The sequence below is a fragment of the Protopterus annectens genome, chromosome 1.part0 (genome assembly GCF_019279795.1).
Source record: "Protopterus annectens isolate FY-2018-M chromosome 1.part0, PAN1.0, whole genome shotgun sequence".
Lineage (NCBI taxonomy): Eukaryota > Metazoa > Chordata > Ceratodontiformes > Protopteridae > Protopterus > Protopterus annectens.
In genome coordinates this window covers 784,024,805-784,047,406 of record NC_056725.1, presented here as the reverse complement: position 1 = coordinate 784,047,406, position 22,602 = coordinate 784,024,805, and the positions used below count along the sequence as shown (strand labels likewise).

The following is a 22,602-nucleotide window of genomic DNA, read 5'->3' as shown; positions in this document are numbered from 1 at the left end:
TAGACGGACTAAAACATGCTTATTCGGGTTTAAACGCGCATACACCAGCGCAAATGAGCTAACAGGTCTTTAAACAAGCTTCTACATGCTTACTCCAGCTGAAACGCGTGCACTCGCACTTACACGCGCGCACCCTATCTTACTCGGGCCTCCGATCGCACACACGCGCGCATGCACGGCCAGCAAGAAACTCTGGTGTTATCCACAGTGTACACCTTCCATTTCTTGGTTTTCCCATGTCTACTTCTTGACACACCTGACAGCTTTCACATGCCACTCTGCTCCACTGAGCTGCATTTCTTTCATACATACCCCCCTGTGATGTCACCTATCTCATAATCTGTTACTCCCCCTTATCCTACTCCTACACTCCAGGGATTGCGCTCATTTGCTATATAAAGTGCAATTCACTATCCTAACACTCATTTACATAGGATTGCCTACTAATGCTTAGTTACATGTCTTACACTGAGCTATCCCCCTTAGCAACCCCTAGTCGGTGGCCATGTTGTTTTCAGCCTGCTATTCCCTTACATTGTAAATTCATGGTTTGCATAAAACCCACAAACTTTTTATTTTTCTGTTTTTTACAGCGCAGTTCATTTGCACGGTGCTGCAAAACATTTTTATTTTAATTTTCCATCTTCCTGGAACATATGCAACCTTTATTTGCAGCTGACAAGGCTCCATTGCAGTTGTCAACTGAGTACATTTCTGCAGATAGCTCTACACGCCCCTACAGGCTGTTCGTGGATCGCTTGTCGGACATGATGGCTGCATGGAGTCTTACACTACTCAAGCCATCGTGAATCCTACCCAAAGTGTTTCCTTCATCTTCTTCCCTTTTTTTTTTTTTTTTTTTTTTCTTGTGGATGCACGTTCAGAAGTGAATGCAGTGCATTTGGGATTGGGCTAAAACATGCCATTGTTTTAGGATAGTTTACTTTTATAAGTAGCAAAGTTTGTATTTTGTTTTTATTGACATCTTCAATAAATTTACAATGTACTGCTTTCATTATAATGTGATTACCGATTACGGCCAGTGCTGCTGTTGGGCCAGTTCGGTAATAGATCATTGTGCTGTGTAAATCAGTGCTATATGTTTATTTCTTTTTTCTTAACTGCTGTGTTCAAAAGGTAAATCAAGTCTATGGTGTCTGCTGTGCATTCTCATTCATTTTAGTGGGGCTTTTTGGTACAGTGAAAATGTGTTTAACTTTATTTTCTGAAGGGGTAGGGGGATGTTCGGTGGTAAAGATAATGCATTTGTTTTCTACAAGCTGTGTTAATGTCAAGTTTCAATGGCCAAAATGCCCCCCTACATTACATCATTTACTATTTTACCTTTTTAAATGGTTTGTAATATTAATTCTCTTCTGCTCCATTCCTCAGGTCTTTCATATGCCAATGTTTTGACAGTTTTCAGGTGCCAATGTTTCTCAAACCAGTTATTTCGCATGCCAGTGTTTGTAGCCAGATCTTTTAAGTGCCAGTGTTTGCATCCATCCATCTAAAACCCTTTTTCCCCATTTTTGCACATGGGGGCGTTGGGAAGTAATTTAACAGTGGCAATCATCTAGAGCCAAGGCCAGTTCTTTCTCAGGTCTTCAGTGAATCTACATCAAAGAACAATGTTAAACTGCTTCATGTTTCATATGCCAATGTTTTTATGATTATCAGGTGCCAGTCTTTTTCAAACCAATTATTTCACATGCCAGTGTTTCTAGCCAGTTTTCGTGTGCCAGTGTTTCTAGCCAGTTCATTTGTGCGCCGATATGTTACTGCAGCCTAACAACACAGTTTTGCTAAATATGTTGCATATCAGGCAAGTACAGATTCAAGAAAGAAGAGAACAGCAGCTTCATCACAGTCAACCATCAACAAGAGAATGTGCAAGTGGCAGGATGTTTGGAAAACGGAATTCAACTGGCTCGAGAGATGCAGTGACGTAAAAGCATTCTGCAGGTACTGCAAGAAATAATTTCTAGTGACCCACGGTGGAAGAAACGATGTTGCATGACATGAGTCAACTGAACAGCACAAGACTGCTCTGCTTAAAGCAAAATCCAGTCACCTGATGACAAAGTGGGCAAGGAACCAAACATCGGTGGACCAGAACTTAGGATCATTGCTGAAGAAACCTCTGGGGTGTTCCATGCTGTTAAGCACAATATTTCCTATAACAGTTTGGACTGTGCAGTAAAGTTGGCCAGCCAGTTGTACAGCGACTCGGACATTGCAAAAAAAACCTATCTTGTGGAAGAACCAATGCTGAAACCATTGTTGAAAATGTTTTGGGACTGCACTCACTGGAATGCCTCCTGCATGACCTTCAAAACCAGGCACTTCATTTGTAATTTCATCGGATGCTTCCAACAAGGAGAACATAAAATTATTTCCACTTGTTGTGATTTATTTTTCTAAAGAAGAAGTGGTGAATAGCCTTTTGGACTTCTATGAAGACTGTGATGAATCTGCCCAGGCTATAGCATAGCAGATTTCAAACATTTTGGAAAAGCACTCCTTGTCCTGGAACAACATTTCAGCATACAGGGCTGATAATACCAGTGTGAACTATGGGAAGAAATCTGATGTGTATACCAGATTAAAAGAAAAGTGCCCAACATTCCAGAAGGCTAACTGTGTTGCCCACATTATTTACAATGCAGCTAAAAAAGCTGCAGCACAACTACCGTATGATGTGGAAGTATTTGTGATGAAACTTTTCAGCCATTTCTCAGGTTCTGCAACAAGGACCAGTGACTTGAAAGACTTCTTTGAGTTCTGTGGCATGGAATTTGAGAGTCTTAAGACATGTGCCAACAAAATGGCTGTCACTACTGCCAGCCATTGAAAGAATAGTGAAAAATCTCCCAGTGCTCCAGTCCTATTCCTTATCCCAGGGAGAAAAGGAGACCCCCTGGAAGATATGAGAGCACTTTTCAGCTAATGAGCATGGCGAGAATGCATTGCCTACGCTGCCCCAGTACTATTTGCACTTTCTCAGTGTTGTTCTTGTGGATTTCAATGAACATATAAGTACATTAGAAAAACAGCACTTACTGCCATAGAAACATTTTCTGTAATGGTCTCTCTCAAGGAAAAACTGCAGGCAAGAGATGAAGGTGCTTTCTTTGGAGGAAAACTTAGGCACTTATGAGCACATTAGACAGCACTTCTGTTACACTGAAAAGAGACTTCATTGTGTTCTTGGAGAAAGCAGTAAAGTACTTAGAACAGTGGCTTGACTATACTGAAAACAACTACTTGTTTACACTGTCTAAATTATCTGTAACTGAGCCCTTTGCTTTCAGTGACTTACTCAATGTGACCACTGCCCTCAGTCTGCGGGATGTAGATGAAGATCATCTTTTCAGGGACTGTTTAACAATTAGGCCTTTTCCAACAGTTATGTACCACAAGCTTGACCCCAGGAGAAAAGTGGCTGAAGCTTTTCAAAGAGGGGCCTGAGCTGACTGCACTATATCCGGTAATTGCTAGGGTATCATATGCACAAACATCAAATGCATTTGCAGAAAGAGTTTTTTCTTTGGTGAAAAGTAAATGGACAGATGTGCGAAACCGATGTAGAGTGGACTTGTTAAAAAATGAACAAATTATAACTATAAATTACCAGATTAAATGTAGTGACTTTTATTCAAATATTGTATCAAACCGGGCCCTTCTTCAGACCATAAAATCAAATGCAAAATACACTTTAAAAAATGTGATTTAGTTAGTGTGCAGTATGTAGTCTTGTGTTTTTCTTGCTTTAATTTCAATAAAAATAGTCTTAATTATACACATTTACCTTGTGTGTGGTATGTAGATTTTTTAGTTTACTTTTTTAAATAAACAAGTCTCTTTTTAATGAGTAGTGTGTTTTTTCCTTTAAGTTTACTTACTGTTACAACTGAGTAATGTGTTTTTGCAGTAATGCTTCACTTCATTTAAATGGTCTGTGAGTTTTCAGTATGCTGTAATAACTTCACAATGTTGTACTGCAATACTGCATCTCCTTCAACACCTGTGGGGATGTCATAGTGGTATGGCCAGTGTCATATTGGTCACACACCCATGTCCTACTGGCCACACCCCGATGTCCCACTTTAACCTTGTTAAAAGGTGGCAACCCTACTTGATAAAGTTTAAGTAATACTTAAATAAATTGTTCAAATTATTTGAAAAAGTCAGCATTACCTATAGTGACTAAAATTGTTTGTTTGTGATACTAATCCTCACAATTACTCAGTTTCATCCCCTATGTTTCAAAATGTTCCAATTGAAAATAAATTCAGCTATTCACCCATAATTTACAACCTGGTCTGTGTAAACAATATACAAACTAAGAATGTGAATAATCCTTTGATGCACATTTTAATTTCCTGCAAGATACCCAATTTCTGTTCCAATCAAACATCTTAATAGTATAGTGGCAAAGTAAAGTGCATAAACAAGCCCAGCTCTACACTTAGCTTCTGATACCCTTGTTCTCAGCAACCTAGCATCATGATCTTCCCTAAAACACAGTCCACCTTTATTGTCCAACAATTTGCAACTAATACTTCACACTACACCAACCTATAAAATGTATCCTCTTAAAATCATCTTTATGCACATTGCTTTGTCTCACCAAGCCATCTTAGTACAATGTAAACCAAATATTAAAAATAATAACTGCAGTAAGTGTCACAAATGAAAAAAAAATCACTTCCCTTAATCACTGGCAAACCTATGCTTGGGATATTGCCCTACAACAGATAAAAGAAAAATAAAATGGCCCCTTAAATTTCCCCTCGCAGCTACTCAGAATTTCTAAAAATGTGTTCTAGTATAATACCAAACTTAATATAATCATCATTAAGAGGGCCATACCTAGCAATTCCATTGCCATTCCCTGATCTGACACCCCCCCAAATAATGATGATGATGATAATAATAATAATACATAATAATATTAATAGTCATAATAATAAATAGTAGTAGTAATAATAACATCAACAACAACAATGGTCCTCTCATACTTGAGGCCCCCCAAAAATAATAATAAAAATTATAAAAAAAACAAAACAAACTTTTATTCTGTATTCCAGAAAAAAAAAAAAAAAAAAAAAGAGTAAGCTAGGTTTCTTTTTTCTTTTTAAGCAGTAGCAATTGGTTTGCTACAGATCATACCAGACACATGAAGTGCTAAAGCCCTTCATTCCCGACTATAAATGCAATAAAGACAAATTCTCGTCTGAGGAGTGCACCTCCCTAACACTTTTGCACTTCGGGTGGCTGCTCCCTTCACCCCACCCAAGCTATACCTGTGAGCAACGACATTATCCCTTATCGGTATTCCCCTTAGCTATTAAATATCCCTTCCTGTCAATCACAAGTTATAATTCTACTCAAGTGGACACCACTTCTAACCCAAACAAATGCATATAACAAACCGAGTAAAGTTGGCACACTAATAGTAGTACACCAATGTAGAAATAACATCATTGTCTAACAAACATTTATAAAACCATACTAAAGGTATGCCACTTGAATTTCCATAAGCCTTCATCCAAAATGCACCTCATCATAACCAATCAAGAATGTAATGCCTAATAAACATACTTTACTCTCTTAGACATGCCCTGGGAATATAGATACAAAATCAACATACAACTAATACCACACAAATGTGGCAGACATTGACAATATCATACAGTGATTTACAACATAACTGCAACACTAATAGAACAGAAATCACAAAAACTTGGCAAATGTTTACAGTACTGCACCCTATTAAACACTTGCTTCATAATAATGTGTAACTTCCATTAAACTGACACTTGTTCAAGCTACTATAATGATTTTATCCTGTGATCATTACAGCTCAGCACAAGTGAATGTAACCAATGGTTCCATGTAATAAACAAACTGAACAGAACATCCACAAAACTGATTTTTGATCAAGTCACCGCAAAAAAACATTACCACTCAACCATAATAGTTCAGTAGCAGTCCAAAACTAAAAAAGTTTATATAATATACAAGTTCAAATAAACTTCACTCACTGTAATGACACTGTTACTGTTGCCACTCATGAGCCAACTTTTTAGTAATAACACCAATGCCCAAAATCTCCTGACGTGGCCATTCCAAGTCTTTCCTCCCACTGCACACTAGTCACAGAAGAAGCCAGAGCCACATCACCTTCCCTCTGTTCAGACAATGATTCCTACTCGTATTCCAGCGAATTAATTTTCCCAGGCTACGAGGCTACCAAAGCCTCACTCAAGTATTCAGATTGGAGATAGTCCTTATAAATTATCCACTGCAGACAGAACTGGGTAAACATGCTTAATGGAAATAACTTCAATACTGCAGGAGAATGAAATGTGGAACATTAACCTATGCAGTCTACATTCATGAATAGCATCCACACCAGAGGCCTTTGCTGAACAATAGTTTCTGAGAAATTATGATCCATCAATACTGGCCTCCCTTCCACAGCTACATACTTTCCAGGCAACCATAAATGAGAAAAAATTATTCCTTTCCATATCATGTAACAAATTCAACTAAAATTGCTCTCAATCGACCATATGCCCTGTCTGACACGGATGATGACAATCTATAGGCATTTTCAATACCTAGTAACCTCTGAGAAGCCAGCCTACTGCACCACCTAAGTTTCCATAAATTCCAGACATTCAAATCCATCCTTTGTCCCCATTAAAGATTCCACCGAGCCATAAGTTGCATTTCTTCAATCTGTCCTCCAATGCAACCAACTCCTGCTCAATATACATGACTTGAGTACTAACTTCTGCAGACTTATTCCTTACATTTATCACTCTTTGCTGCTGTGGTCACATTTAAGACAATAAGTCAGATTGTTCTTTTACAGACTCACAAGAAATACCTCCAGATGTCACAAGTTGCTTCATATCTCAATCCATCAAACCAAGAACAACTTTTGTTTGTTGCTGCAGAGCTTCCAAAGCCCCAGTTAAGCCCATCATCTGGAGTTGCGCAACTGATGACCGTTGTCAAACTCCTTGTGCTCCTTCTGATAATCTGCAACCGTTTTCTCTTTAGTGTTTGAGATCCAGTAACAGGATCTTACACTACAAACAACTGCACTTTTTTAATTCAGAAATGAGATTAATTCCCTTTATCCTGATAGTTAGCAACTATCTTCCTGAAGCACTCCAAGAGCAACCTAATTGTCTTTCTCATGTATCTTACAACAAGGTTTAGGAATATGAGAATTGAAGAGCCTCTCTTCCGGAGTGCATTTGTTATAATATACATTAGATCTTGTACAAGTTCTTAAAAATATTTAGACTAATGCTTCCTTTAATATAATTTGGTAGTTTATTCCATGCAACAGCTACTTTCTCAGAGAACCATTTAGTACATCTCTCATTCCTACATAATCCCTTTTTTATTTTCTCAAATCTTTTGGGTTTCTAATACTATGATGACCAGAATGAACCCCATTCTTAAGTCAAAGTATGATTAAATGAAATGAGTATTGTTTCAATCTTTAATGTCAGCCAGAAATGCTCTTTGCAGCACCCGCAATGCGACCAGTAATGACTCCTTCTGCAATTCGTACGGAGTTACATGTAGTGGTAACATAGCTAAATATGACTAGAGATTCTTTTTTTATAAGACCCGTTTCACTTACTACTATTGGAACAGTTTGGGTATCTTTCTTCCACATTGCGCTCGTTTCTGCCTGCAAATCCTGATTTATTCATTTATTTAACATTTGTTGACCAGGAAAGTCTGACTGAGCCTGTGCCCTTTTTCTGTGGAGGAGAAAAGATTCAAAGTACAAAATGCGATAAGAAATTTCATAGTATAGATTAAATAACATAATACAAATTAAACAAGTAATATATTCACTGTGGAAGTTATACAAATAACAAGAAAGTAAGTAATTTGCCATTTCATTGTGCGAATAAAATTATAATACATAGAAGAAAATGTGAAATAAAATAAAGGTTGATAAAATAAAGGTCAAAAATGTGAGTAAGCTGTACAAAACAGGACAGTTTGGCAGATGAGGCAATTCAAGTAGGAGGCGAGTAATAGGAAGGTGGGAGACATTACAGTGAAGAATGCTGTAGAGTCCCTAATATAGGTCTAGGGCGGTTGTAGTAACAGTTAGTTTGACGAGTTAAGCTGTGAGGGGAAATGAGAGAAGGAGGGTGGGGTAAGGAGAGTCAGTTAACTAGGGGTGAGAAATTATTAGGGATATTTTATGACTTTGCGTCTCTCTGTACGCAAGACACTATAGTCAGTGGGTGTAGCAATTTCAATAATCAGTGCCACTTTTGTCTTCTTTTAATGGACCACTACATCTGTTTTTCTCACAACTATCTTTTGAACTATGGTAATGGGTGATCCCATGTGATGTAGACTTCATCTTTTTCTAGGATGCTTTGTGCCTCATATTTCCAGTGTTTTTCAGCTACTTTAACATTATAATGTTTGCACAATCTCCAGTGGAACAGTCCTGCCACATTATTATGCCTTTCAGGATACAGTCCTTCTGCCACTTGTATAATCACAACCAACAACGAGGTGTGTGACTGTTCCCAGTTCTGTTTTACAAAACTTACATTTGTCTGTTTCTCCCACATGTTCAATGGACTTTGTAAACCATCATGTACATAGCCCACTATCTTGGGCCACCAATATTAACCTTTCATCTTTTGGTTTGAATTCGCCTCTCCTTAACCATTTCTGTATTCGATCTTCATCAACATGAGGTTCTTCCAGAAGTTTTCTATACTTGCAACTATATTTATGCATTTTCCACATTTCTTGCTTTCTCATCTGGTCCTTCACCTTATATTCTTTCTTTTGTTTTTTGGCACATTCAGTTGGTGCCTGATTTTTAGCTACCTCTGGTTTAATTTCCATTCCTGCCAATATGATGTTGATATGCTTCTGCTAGATTAAGCAGGGAAGTCATCTTAGTTTTGAAACATGAGGAGACTATAACAACAAAAACAGCATAGGTTGAGAATATATCTACCACTACATTTGGGTCTTGCGAGGTAATCAGATATGTGTGTAGTCCCACAATTGCAGATCTATACATGTAATCAATTTCAAGGAGGCCCATGCCTCCTTTGGTACAGGGAATATATAATCTTGGTATTCACTGATTTTTATAAATAATTTGATGAGCATGAAGCATCCTTCTTGTTTTCCTATCTAATCTGTCCAACACCTTTTGGGGCCAGTCAATCACTCTAAAACTGCAAGTTAGGACAGGAAGAGCAAATTGGTTTACAGCTTGAATTTTGTTTGTAGATGTCAATGCTGTCTTTAGGATTAATTTAAGTCTTCTAAAATATTCCCTACTCAATTTTATTTGCATTTGTTCATGTTTTATTGTTGATCCTTCATCAGTTCCCAAATATTTGTACACTCCCTCTTGCTCAAGGTCTTTTACATCACATTCTTGTCCCAAAATGATGTTTGTTTGGTGCTGCAGCTTTCCTGCTATAAAGGTTGCTTTTGCACATTTATCAAGACCAAATGACATTCTTAGATCATCCGAAAAATTTTGACTACTTGCAGTTGTGCTTTCAGTTCCTCATCTGATGAGCTATGCAGTTTTAAATCATTGACAAAGAGAAAATGAGAAGTCTTTACACCTTGTTGCTTTCTGGGAGCCAAATTATAGCCATGACAAGTAAACAACTTAATGGGTTAAGGGCAAGACAGAATAGCAGTGGTGATGGAGTCACTCTGGAATATCCTCCTTTGAATTTTTATCCCTGGAATAATAATTTTGTCCTTTATCACAGCCACTGTTTCATGGTCACTGTAATGTAATTGATCAGTGTAGGGTATATCTTAAATACATTTTTAAGCACCCTTTTATCCACAAATGTGGGATACTGTCATATGCTTTTTTTGTAGTCAATCCATATCATACTTAAGATTCTTTCCCCTTTTACAGGTGTCCATTATGACTTTATTTAGCAACAAATGATCTTTTGTTCCATATGACTTTCTTTTATTACCCTTTTGTTCTACTGACATGAGTTTCTTCTAAATGACCATAAACTCTGTTGGCATCAATTCCAGTGTAGAGTTTATACTTCATTGAAAGGCAAGTTATTGGTCTATAACTTTTAAAGTAGCTTACAGGTTAACTCTTAAGTAAGAGCATTGTTTTTCCTGTTAGGCAGGTTGGTGTCTGTTTAGGGTGTGCATATAAATAGTTCTTACTCATGGCTATATCTTTGTGCAAAGATGTTAATACCTTTAACCAGAAGTTAGGTACTATATCTAGGCCTGGGTTTTTCCAATTAGAGGCTTTTCTTAACTTTGTTTCAATCTCTCTGGCTGTTACTTCATCCCATTTCATATCCTGTACCTTTTAACTTTTTATAATTTCTTTTACTTCTATCCATCTAGTATCTTTGTTATGTTCCACAGGATCTTCATAAATACGTCTCCAAAATGCATACAATTCTTTTTTGGGTAGTCTTTCAATTCCTTTTACATTGTTTCCCAATTCTTTATAGAACTTTTTGGGGTTGTCAATTAATTGCTTATGTTGTATTTTCCTTTATATTTATCTGTGTATCTTTTAAGTTTTTCTGCCTGTGCTGAGACTTTTAGTTTATTATTTGCAATAGTGTATTATAACTCCTGATCCATTATAATACTGCACATTGCTTTTATCATGTCTATCTTTCTGAGTATTTCAGTTGATCTGTTCCCTTTTCTATATGTTTCCAACAATAACACTTCTTGTCTTAATTGCGTTATAGCTTTCTCTATTCGATACTTCCATAACAGTATTCAATTTCTCCTCTTCCTTTCCCTTACTACCCTGTGTTTTTGTGAGAGAATTTCATATGTTATTAATTTAGCTGCACAGTAATATATCCTATTTACTTCTGTTATAGTGTACGGACCTCTAAGGATAGTCCTAATTACTGTGTTCATTTGTTTTATCAAACTTCTAACTTTTTGGGTTTTATTGACCTTCTGCAGTATATTTCTTTCATTGTTCTTAATAGGTCTATCTATTAAATCAAGCAACTTTGTCTTAGCTCATTTTCTTCTAAACTGAGGACACATTTTTTGTTCTCCATTTCCTGCGGGCATTCTATAAAAAGTTATATGGCATCTTCCTGTGGCACATTCTCTTCAATTTCATCCTGTGTCATTCGTTGGTCTGTCATATGGGAACACAGTGGTCTATCACTCTTCAACATTAGCTGCGTCCGAGTTGCCAAAGTTTCCTGTTCTTCCCTTGCTGTCCAACTTCAAGTGAAGGTTTATACTGGTTTCCTGTGAAAGATTCCTAAATATCTTCATATGGCAACTGACTTGCTGGTTCCCGTCTCACTGGTTTCTCATTAATTTGGGTGCCCATTGCTCTATCTTGCTATGGTGTTTTCAGAGTTAGATTTTCTACACTGAATCCTTCATTTCACAAGTACTCCATAACCTCAGTTTCTGTTTCTTTAACTTCTCCATTACTAATCTCCTTTTCTACTTTTCTTCTTTGTCTTCTTATTTTTTGTATTGTAAAATTTTCCATGTCCAGATTCCTTTCCCTGTATTTCTCTTCAAATATCTTTGGTGCTGCTCTTTTAGTACTGATTAGTTTTGCTTTCTCCTTTGCATAAATATTACACCACATTAAATCTTTTTTTCTGTCCCATGTCCATATTTCTTCTTCAGATGTTGCCTAATCTTTCTGTTTCTCCTTGCTTTGGAAACTCATTCCATCTTGCTGTGATGTAACCTGTGTTAGACCTTCTACACCAAATCCTTCACTTCGCAGGCATTCCATAACTTCATCTTCTATTTTTTAACTTCTACTTTACTAATCTTCTTCTATACATTCCCTCTTTGTGATATTTTTTATTGCAAAATTTTCCATAGCTGGGTGCCTTTGCCTGTATTCCTCTTCAAATATTTTTTGGGGCTGCCTTTTTTGTATTGATTAATTTGGCTTTCAACTCTGCATAAACATTGCACTAATCGCTTACAATACTTGTCCGATGAGCATCTACTTCTCTTTGACAACCCCTAACATTCTCAGAGGTAACAGTCTCTAGATACCCTATATTCCTGAATAAGGTATCCTCTTAAATACATATATGAAACACTGTACTTGTTCAAATATTTTAATCTTTCATAACAACTTAAATTTTCACATCTACGGATGCCTTTGGTACATTTCCAATATACTCTTTCCAATTTACTCATGATAACTTTCTTATAAGGTTCCTATTGTATTCCATACTGTAGTTTGGGTATGATGTACCTTGCAAACAAGAATTTCATCATTTCTGATTTCCTGGAATGTATAAATCTTCTTATACAGCTCATAGCTTTAGCGTATTATTCTCTTGAGCACAAATGGTCAATTTAGTGAAATCCTTTTACAGAATACCCTGTCTGTAACCAACATAAAAAAGATGAAAAATGTTTTTCTGAAGTAAACGACAATACCAAAGGGTACTGGCTGACCAAGTTTGCAGTGGACTGCAAGCTAGAAGCAGTCATTGAATCCCCAAATGACATAGCCATCTTGCAGGAAGGTTTAATTCAAATAAGTAAGTGGTAGCAAAATCACTGACTGAAACTAAATTGCCAAAAAATGCATTATTGTATCCTTTGGGAAGTCATCTACCCCAGGAAACTCCCACATTGACAAAACGCCCCTAAGAGTTGACCCAGTTGTTCTGGATTTCAGAATTTCTGTGGAGAGTGAACCAAGATTTGACCAACGTGTAAACAAAGGGATTATATCTAGATCTAGGGATGTCATTACCCCCCCCCCCTTTACTCAGCCCTCATTAGGCCAATCACTGAATATAATGCCTCCTTTAGCATGTATCTGTCCAGGCACATGTAACAACTTTAACCCCCAAAGGGATACCTTACTAAAAGGATAAAAGTCTTAAACACCATGTCCTACATGGACTGACTCTAAGCTCTGTCACTTATACTCTGTATCCTACACACTGCTAAGAGATAAAGTGTGCCTAGCATACAAGACATCTTCCAACTCATTACTGATGGATTTACTTAACATCAGCAAGTCAAATAGCATCAGAAATACTCAGTCAAGGGATCTAAACTTGTTCTGCATCATCAACAGAATGATTTGTAGGGGAAGGTATATCTCACACAGAAAATACCACTTCTATGGAACAGACTCCCCATCCACATAAAACAAAGTTAATTTCTATCCATTTTCAAATCTATAACCAAATGGAACAGGTTATTTTCAGCCTAAAAAGGGTAAATTGGTTAGGCTTAAAATGGCCCTCAAGGGCAAGTTAGTTTAGTACTTACTTATGATTTTGTGTAATTAGTTGACCCATTTTCAAGTCAACTAAATATGGACTATAGAACACCTCAGATGAAAAAGATAGATCTGAAAGATACAGCACAAACAAGTAAGGGCCTTGTACAGAGCCCTGTGGTACAACCTGACTGTAACAAAGGATTTCACATATCCAATTGCTGTATGACACTTGCCATGCCCTATTTGTAAGCTATGCAGTTATCCATCTTATCAAGATTATATTAATAACAAGTTGGTCGAATTTATTGATCAGTGTTTTGCTAATGACCGAATCACAGGTTGAGGAAAAGATTACATAAATTACATCACAGCACACTTTTTCATTTACAGTTGTTAGTACATTATTACAGAACATAATTTTACAGGTAGTTATAAATCTATTTTTGGCATGCTAATTTATGGTTTCAAGTCCCAACCTTTCCAGTTCTGATAATTATTTATCTAAAATAACCTTCTCCATTATCTTTCCACAACAAGTAAATGGGTCTGTATGACTCTGAGTTTATCTAATATCCTTTTCCTTTAAAGATGGTTTAAAAGCTCACGTCTCCAATCTTGAGGAATCTCCTAATACTTAAATGACCTAGTAAATAGCAGATATAATGGTAATGCAAGTTCATACTGGAGTGTTCTTAGATCATTATTACTAATTCCATCTCATCCCTGTGCTATTTTCGGGTCCAGTTTGCATTGTTCTTTTTCAGTATAATTTAATTTTCAGTATCTGAAGTTACTTGGATGTCACTAGGACAACTTTTCACCCCCTTTGTGGAGCCAAACTGTTTTGCATAAGATTTTGCAAATATATCTATAATCGGTTATGTGTGAGAATAAATTTTAGAATCTATACACAGTTTATCAATTTGTATGTTTTTACTCCTACACATCTTGTGCATCTAAAAAATGTTTTCCTGTTATGCCCAACATTTTTATATAAACATTCTTCCAGATTTTTCTGATCTTGTCACACACTGTTAAATTTGATTTTTTTCTGTTTGCAGTTTTGTTAGTGGGACTAATAATGATCAATAAGTAGGGGAGTTTTCAAACACAATACCATGTACACGAGTACGTGGGCAAAAACTAAACTTTACATGTCTAACTACTGGCTGAAGTACCAGATGAGTAAATGCCTAGGTGAAACTAGAGAAAAAATCTGCTTTTGTGGGGTACAAAAAAATGTAATCTTAATACATTACAAGGTTATTGCATATCAGAATAACATATCTAATGATTTAATGTTTTTTTCAGATTTCTGATTAAGATGGGCATTCAGGCATTTAACTAAACTGGTACAAGCGAGAGTCAGGGATCTGAGATGATGTCTGATGCAGTATGCTGCAACATGTTCATATGTAGAGATGCAGTCAGTGCTCAGTTATCCTCAGCTTCTATGTGATGGGCTCTACCCATCTCTAATCCTTGACCTGCATGGTGGCCAAGTCTCACAGAATAGAGAAAAGGCTTTCGTTCCTGAAGAGATGACTTCAAAGTTGTACCAGACCTGCTATCAGCTGGACTTTTGTTTTAAAGACTTGTATCGCGCTGTATGCGGGACATAGCAATGGGGCAGCTATCATCCTGGTTTGCCCAGTGCTCCAGATTGCTGCTGTTGTTTGCAACATTCACAGTAGTGTGTGATTTTGTCACTAACCCCGACTTGCAGAGAGAGATGTTCCTGTTAGGTTTGATTGGTGAAACCAGTGCACTAAATGTCTTTAACCTCAACAGGGGTTGGTGCTATAATGGGAAGAGCTTAATAAAGCTGGTGGCTATGGAACCAAATTATTCAGATTCATTTCTACGGATTTCTCCCTGCCTTACCTCCAAGAAGTCCAGAATTTGCAGAATGTCCACATTTTTGCCTTATAGTTTTCTGGTCTGTTTCTCATAAAATTTGTGATGTTTTTGACAAAATATTGAAAATTGCAGTCATGAAATAATGGCAGACATATGAACCTTGGGAAAAAGAATGGTAATGTAAAACGTGTTATTTAAGTAACTTTCTAAGTATAGAGCAATATTTAAATCTGTCCCTTATTTTGACCTTCAGTTATTTTTGGCATTGCCCTGATTCTTACCCTAAGTAGTCAAAAAGAAGAACTGCAGGCACATTTAATCAAACAAATATTGCCTGCTACACAGCCAGACAAAACAAAATGCAGATTTCATATCCTTCAGAGGGCACATGTTAATATAAAACTTATTTTATCAACTTTATAAGATCAAATTTTAAAAACTTTCTCTGACTTTGGGCATTTGTTCCTCAATTAATATGACTATGTCCCTGATTTTTGGGGTCTATCTCACATCATCGAAAACACTATTTCAGTGAACACCTATTCAGTGACCACCTATTCATCAACCCCAAAACAGCGGACATGTTTTTATCGAATGTTCACATCAGAAAACGTATTTACCAGGGCAAAGAGTTAGCTGTCCAACATTCCGAAATTGCCCTTTTCCCCACTGTAGTGCAATCTCGGAGTTGGCATATAAGTAGAGGGGTGTGGGGAGCTGACATACTGTGCTGTGTGTATTGCTTGCCATGTTGGACAGCTAACTATTTGCCCTGGGAAAATATTCAATGATGTGTCGGTTCGATGAAAGGAGCGTTCGCTGTTTTGGGATCGATGAATAGGTGTTAGCTGAATAGTGTTTTTGATGAAGTGATACAGACCCTGAGTTTTGCACTAAAAGGTTGATAGGTATTCTCATATCTCTCACCTTCTTTGGCTGAAGAGCATAGCTGGCTTTAGGCACCAGTGAACCCTGTGCTTGCTGGAGGCCTCCAAATACAGCAAGTTATCTTATCTTGCTATTTTATAAAGTCTCTCAAACCAACAAAAGCTAGTACAGCAACTTTGTAATAACTCTTATTTACATCTCCTTTAACATTCCAAAATCTCGCTGGCTATATTAACAGTATTTTTTCAAGTAACAGACTTCACAATTCCATTATTTTACCAATGACATAGTGACCCTGGCTTATTTAAACGCTGATGGTAGACTTATTTTTCAGGGAGTTTTATAAATACTGTTAGAGTACCAGATACTATAACTCTCAACTTCTTTGCTGAAGAATTTTGTACAATGCCAAAAATAATAGCTGAATAAAGAAACAAAATCAGGAGCATATTTTAAATATTACTCTAATTCACTTGAAAAGTTAATAGAATAACGCATTTTGCATTAGCATGCTTATTTTTTTTGGACAATAATAAGTATAAAACTCTGATGTCTGGATTTATCAGCTGTCTGTAATCCTGAATGATTTACCAGCAAATCAAAATTTTTACAAAAGGTAGAGCAAAATTCTGAGAAAAAATAACCAGGGACAGTGAAGAAAGGTATCCATTGCTCCTCAATGAGGTTAATAAAAGTGACTTACCCTGCTTCTGTTTGATGACTGCTAAAAAGCAGTCACTGATCTGGTATGGCAGTACCAGTGTTGCACAATGTGTCGCTATTTGCTCAAATAAGTACAAAGCTATTATTGCTATGGCTTGTGTGTAAAAATATCATACATTTTACCTGTGCACACATCAAGTAATGCCAGGACACATACATTATTCTTCTAAATATCAAAAAGTAAGGCTTAAAATTAGGCAGAACATTCGGATACTTAGATTTTTTAGAAGTCTCGTGGCCTCCACTCCCCAGACTGTATAAATGGATACAGGGGGCCCCCTTAATCAAAAAAGTATTAATTTTATGATTATGCTCTTTGTCTTTGTGATATGACCCAGTTAGGATAAAGCTGATAATGACCTCTGCTCTCAACTGCACCCATTCTAAAACCTTAGAGTTATGGGCTGATGACAGTGTGGAAATTATTTCTTCTACTTTTCTCACAGACATCAGAGGTGTACAAAGAATGTTACTATAGCTTGTGTAGGGACAGTTTATGGTCTAGAAGCAACAAAGTAGAATACATTACTGGAATCATTATTTTTCACTTTCCTGACAATCACACAACAAGCACATATACAGGTAACTGCCTTTGAGGGTTAGAGGTGAGGAGTAATGAGGCATGCTACCTATATGTATGTCAGCAGTTACTTGAAATACATGACTGTGCCCATGTGAACCTCTGCTTTTATCCCAGTCTAACACCAGAGGGATGCACAGGCAGAGAGTGCCTTTTTTTGAGGTTTAGGGAGGCATGCAGTATTCCCAGACAAGACCTGTGTTTCTCACAACATTTGTCTTATTAGTTTATTTTGCACTACTATTTTGTCAACTTTGAAGATTAAGCCTTGGGCACAATTTATGTATTCCTTCAATAAAAAAAAAAAAAAAAAAAGACAAATTCTTTTCTTACTTATGATTTTTGTTTGGTTCACCATTGGATTAAAATGTTAGGCAATGAATACGTGCCAGAACATCTAGAACCCCTATGGCTTATGCGGCAGTGGCTAAACTGAGTTATTTCCTAAAAGGTTATTACTGTGTTGTCTTTATTAGGAAAGGTGTGTTGAAAGGATGCAAGAAAAACAAAAGCTGAATAACAATGAATTCTTGCCTTAATCATAATTTCTGTTCTAGCCATCACTGGACTAAAAGGTTGTGTAAAAAGAAAAAAAAACTTTAACATTTTCATCAGAGAATGCAGAAAGTTATGCCATCTTGAAAAAGCTGAAAAGTAAGGCAAAATGTGAGAAAAGGAAAAAAAGGTAATGTTTGTAGTATGGGGAGCCCAAGATGGGGGAAACAGAGGGAGTATTGTAGAGTGTGTGTGTGAGTGTGTGTGTCTGAAACAGTAGGCAGTACCATTTCACCGAAGTCCAGTCCTGTACACAGAAATGTTGTAATGATTAACTGTTGCAACTAAATGCCTGTAAATCTTTATGTCCGTTTGGTAGATGGGCCAACACAGTATGGTATACAGGCCTTTTGTACTGTAACAACATTGCAGCTACAGGTCAGTCTGTGTGTACTACTCCTAAAAGTTTGCAGTATGAACTAAAAGGTTCCTTAGCAGGGGCGGCAGTGACAAAGTGATACTTAGTTTACATGTGTCTGGGGGGCCCAAAATGCCAACACTGGCCTTGCTCATGAATTCCAGACAAAGCCGAAAGTTAGGTACAAATTTTAATTATTATTATAATTCACTTAAAAATTTAATAGGACAACAGGGTTTGCATTAGCAATTTTTTATGAAGAATATGGCTGGGGGGACCCAAAATGCTAACACTGGCCTTGCTCATGAACTCCAGACAAAGCCGAAAGTTAGGAACAAATTTTAATTATTATTATAATTTGCTTAAAATTTTAATAGGACAACAGGGTTTGCATTAGCAATTTTTTATGAAGAATATGGCTGGGGGGGGGACCCAAAATGCTAACACTGGCCTTGCTCATGAACATCAGACAAAGCCGAAAGTTAGGAACAAATTTTAATTATTATTATAATTTGCTTAAAAATGTAATAGGACAACAGGGTTTGCATTAGCAATTTTTTATGAAGAATATGGCTGGGGGGGCCCAAAATGCTAACACTGGCCTTGCTCATGAACTTCAGACAAAGCCGAAAGTTAGGAACAAATTTTAATTATTATTATAATTCGCTTAAAAATTTAATAGGACAACAGGGTTTGCATTAGCAATTTTTTATGAAGAATATGGCTGGTGGGACCCAAAATGCTAACACTGGCCTTGCTCATGAACTTCAGACAAAGCTGAAAGTTAGGAACAAATTTTAATTATTATTATAATTCGCTTAAAAATTTAATAGGACAATTTGCATTAGCAATTTTTTATGAAGAATATGAAGTTTGTAAATCAAATATTTGTCATTATTTAGGGAATACAATCCTTAATGTTGAAGCTTTCATCATGATTTTTTTCAGTCTGTCACTGAATTTCAGGGTTGGAAAAAAAATCTAAATGCACCACAGAACATCTAGCACCCCCTTGTTTGTGAGGGCCTTGTGGCTCAAGAACCTCACCTTAACGGATTTATTTCTCCCAGAGTTTTTACAGTACAATACTGGTCATACCTACTGGGATGCTGTATGTTTGACCATACCCCTGTGTCCTACATTTTGGACATCTGAAGAGGTGGCAACTTGATGTCTTGCCTAACAAAGGGTTACACTGGGGTATTGTGCCTAAATGGGGAATGAAAGGGTCAACTGTAAGTACGCAGGAGAATAAACAGCAGTAGGGAAAGAAAAAATAACCAACAGGGAAAATTTCCATCCACTAGGATGACAACAGCTTGCTACACAACAGGACACTTATGTGGCCAGAGTCGGCCTTGTAGGGACCAAGAAGGAAGAACAGGCTAAGCAAAGCAGTGGTGGGATAAGAAAAAAAAAAAACTCAGTGAACCATGAACAAGTATAGTGACTTTCATCCTTCTGACAAGGCCCGTTACATTGTTAATACTGACATGCTATGTCACACACAGGTTGCTACCTGTCAAATAAATTCAAAGATGGGCGTAAGACAACTGACACAACCCTTTTGTTTTAGGACCAATATGCACAATAGATGACGTCAATTACAAAAATGTTGCACTTACTTCACTTTGTATAAAATGCTTAAATGCAGTAAGTATTTATTTATAAACAGTATTCTGCAACTGATTGCACTGTTTTAGAAAAAAAATACCAAAAGGAAGTTCTCATACTGTCCGATTCCTCTCTTACCTGGAACATAGGTGCTGCAGTGGAAGAACTTGAAGTCGATATGCCACTGTGTATAGATCCTCTGCAGTCTCTGGTGAAAGCTCAACCTGTGCAGTGTAGACAAACTTCAGAACATGTTCAACTGCTTCAGGTAGAACCTCCTTTAAATGTACTTCAGAAGCCCGGGATTCAGCCATGCAGCTGGTGAACATAGCTTGAAAATAAGAGCTCACCGAAGCCAGAAAAACCCTAGGGAGAAGACATAATTTATGTTTACTAAGCTGCATGAAGGCTAGGCAGTACTGCTTATTTTCAGTTTCACCTTGGGTAAAGAAAATAGTGTAAAGAATGAAAATTCTGACCAGTATCTTATATAATGAAAGGAGGCAAGCAGAAGCATACAGTGCAAACTATGCATTATAATTTGCATGCTTCCCTTCTTACAATCGACCCTATGAGGTGTGGACAAAATGTTGCTATAGCCTGTGAAGAGGCTATGGACAGTGTTGTCATTATTTCTTTAAATTCCCCAAACTTCAGAAGTGCACATAGAAAGACACTATAGGTTGTCTGGGCAGTACTGTTTAGGTGCAGCAAGTCTGAATACAATAATGTGACTGTTTCACTTTTCTCACAGTCAAACATTAGATGCATATACTGGTGGTTATTTTGGGGGTAAGGGTAAAGAGGCATACCGTTATATACATCAGACAACAGCAACCTGAAATATGTTACTGCGTTCTATTTATTCTTTCAGTTTCATCTCAGTCTCATATCACGGTGATACACAGAAAGTGGCTGTCTTTTGTGAGCAGGGGTGAAGAAGCATGCTGTATATACAACCAGTTGAAGTTTATGACTATGGCAGTTTGTGCCGTCATCCCAGTCTAACGCCAGAGAGATACATAAATTGTGACTTTCTTGGATGTGGTGGTGGTTGGGTAGAGACTGACACTGTTCCCATGACGTATATATGAATCTCTGCAAGTGTTTTATTGCAAACTACCATTTTGCCAGACACAACTTTTTTCTTCCTTGAGAGAAGAAAATAAGCCCAAATTACTTTCTTTTCCTGTGTTTTTGTTCAGGTCATCACTACATCAAAAGATTGAAAAAAAATAAAATTAAAAGCTCTGTACTGCAACTCACCACATCTACGTCATGGCAGACATCTAGCTGTTTATGGTGTGTTGACAGGATGCAGGAGGTAGCAAAGCTGAACAGTAAGGCTGAATTTCTTTCCTTGCTCATGTTTTTGTTAATTCTATCACAGGCTCAAAAGGTTGAAAAATATCTCTAAGATGCACCTCAAAAAAAAATCTATATTCCCATGGCTTCTGGGGTCCTAGTGCCCCCCACACTCCCAGCTTAATTTGAATATTTATGCCACAGTTAAACAGTGCACTCTTTGTCAGTGAGGGTATACTGAAAGTATGAAGGAAAACACAAAGCTGAAGAGTAGGACACAACTTCTTTCCTTATGTCATGACTTTTGTTTTGGCCATTACTAGATGAAAAAGTTTGAAAGTAAACCTAAAATGCACCTTAGAACATCTATAAAACCCATGGCTTCTGGGGGGATAACTGCTCCCAGCCTCCCTAATTCAGTTTCTTACTCCACAATTATTACACTGCTATCTGGCCCTGCTAGCGTGTGTTGCAATGATGCAAAAAAAAGCTCAACAGTAAGACAGAATTAGCAAAAATGTAGAAAAAAAGTAATCTGGATGTTGTGGGGAGACTATGATGAAGGGAGAGGGGAAATGGAGGGGTGAAGACAATACAGGATGTGTGTGTGTATGTGAGAGGCAGTGGGCAACAATGTATGAAGCACCAGGAAGCCCTTTGCCAAGAATGCCATTTTACCTAAGGCTAGTTCTGAAAGTATGCATTTTGCTGTTAGGTTATAAATCTGAAGGTGTACTAGGAGACTGTTAGGATTGCCTTCTCTTTTTTCGAGGCTTTATTCAGTTGAGAGGACTTCAATTTGGGTTTAATTTAGATTATTAGTGTAACACCTCCTCCTATTTTTAATCCCAGCCTGCTATTCCAGTGTATGTACTAGTCTGCAGTTAAGTAAATTGATGGGCAGTTGTTTTGTTTTATCTAGTTTCTGAGATTCCTAAATAGTTAGGATTATTTTGTTGATCTTTACCTCTGGGGAATCCTAAATGTTATCAAGACGTAAGCTGTTAAAAGTGGCAGTTCTTTATTCCTTTTCTAGTGCAGTGCATATCTGTGGACTGCTTGCAGGTGTTAACATCTATTTCTATAACTGCTGTAATGTTATATAGACAGATGCTTGGCCTATGGGACAGGATTTATCTCCAGCTGTGTCAAATTTTATACTTGCTAACTACAAGAAGGATTAACTACCTTTTAATGATTTTTTTTAACTTGACTGAAAAGCACTGCTGTATAATTTGCTCTTAATACAAGTTGTTTTATTAGATAAGCAGTGTGTATAGTTCAGTGGAATTTGACATACAACCTGTGATCCTGTATTTAGACTTCTTTTTGATTCTGAGAAAATTATTTTGAATTTTGTTTGGATTAAGGAAATCTTTTGAGTTCCATTTGTGCACTGTATATGTCAATGGTTACTAGGAGCACTGATAT

The 22,602-nt window shown here is 37.1% G+C and overlaps 1 protein-coding gene across 1 annotated transcript in view; it reads right to left on the bottom strand.

Annotated features, from left to right (window-relative positions):
- LOC122794544 (kelch-like protein 24) overlaps positions 1-22,602 on the bottom strand; it is a 129,693-nt gene that overhangs the window by 51,400 nt on the left and 55,691 nt on the right. The window contains exon 4 of the mRNA XM_044063027.1: positions 20,005-20,232. Coding sequence (XP_043918962.1) covers positions 20,005-20,232 — 228 coding nt within the window. The remainder of the gene's footprint in view (positions 1-20,004; positions 20,233-22,602) is intronic.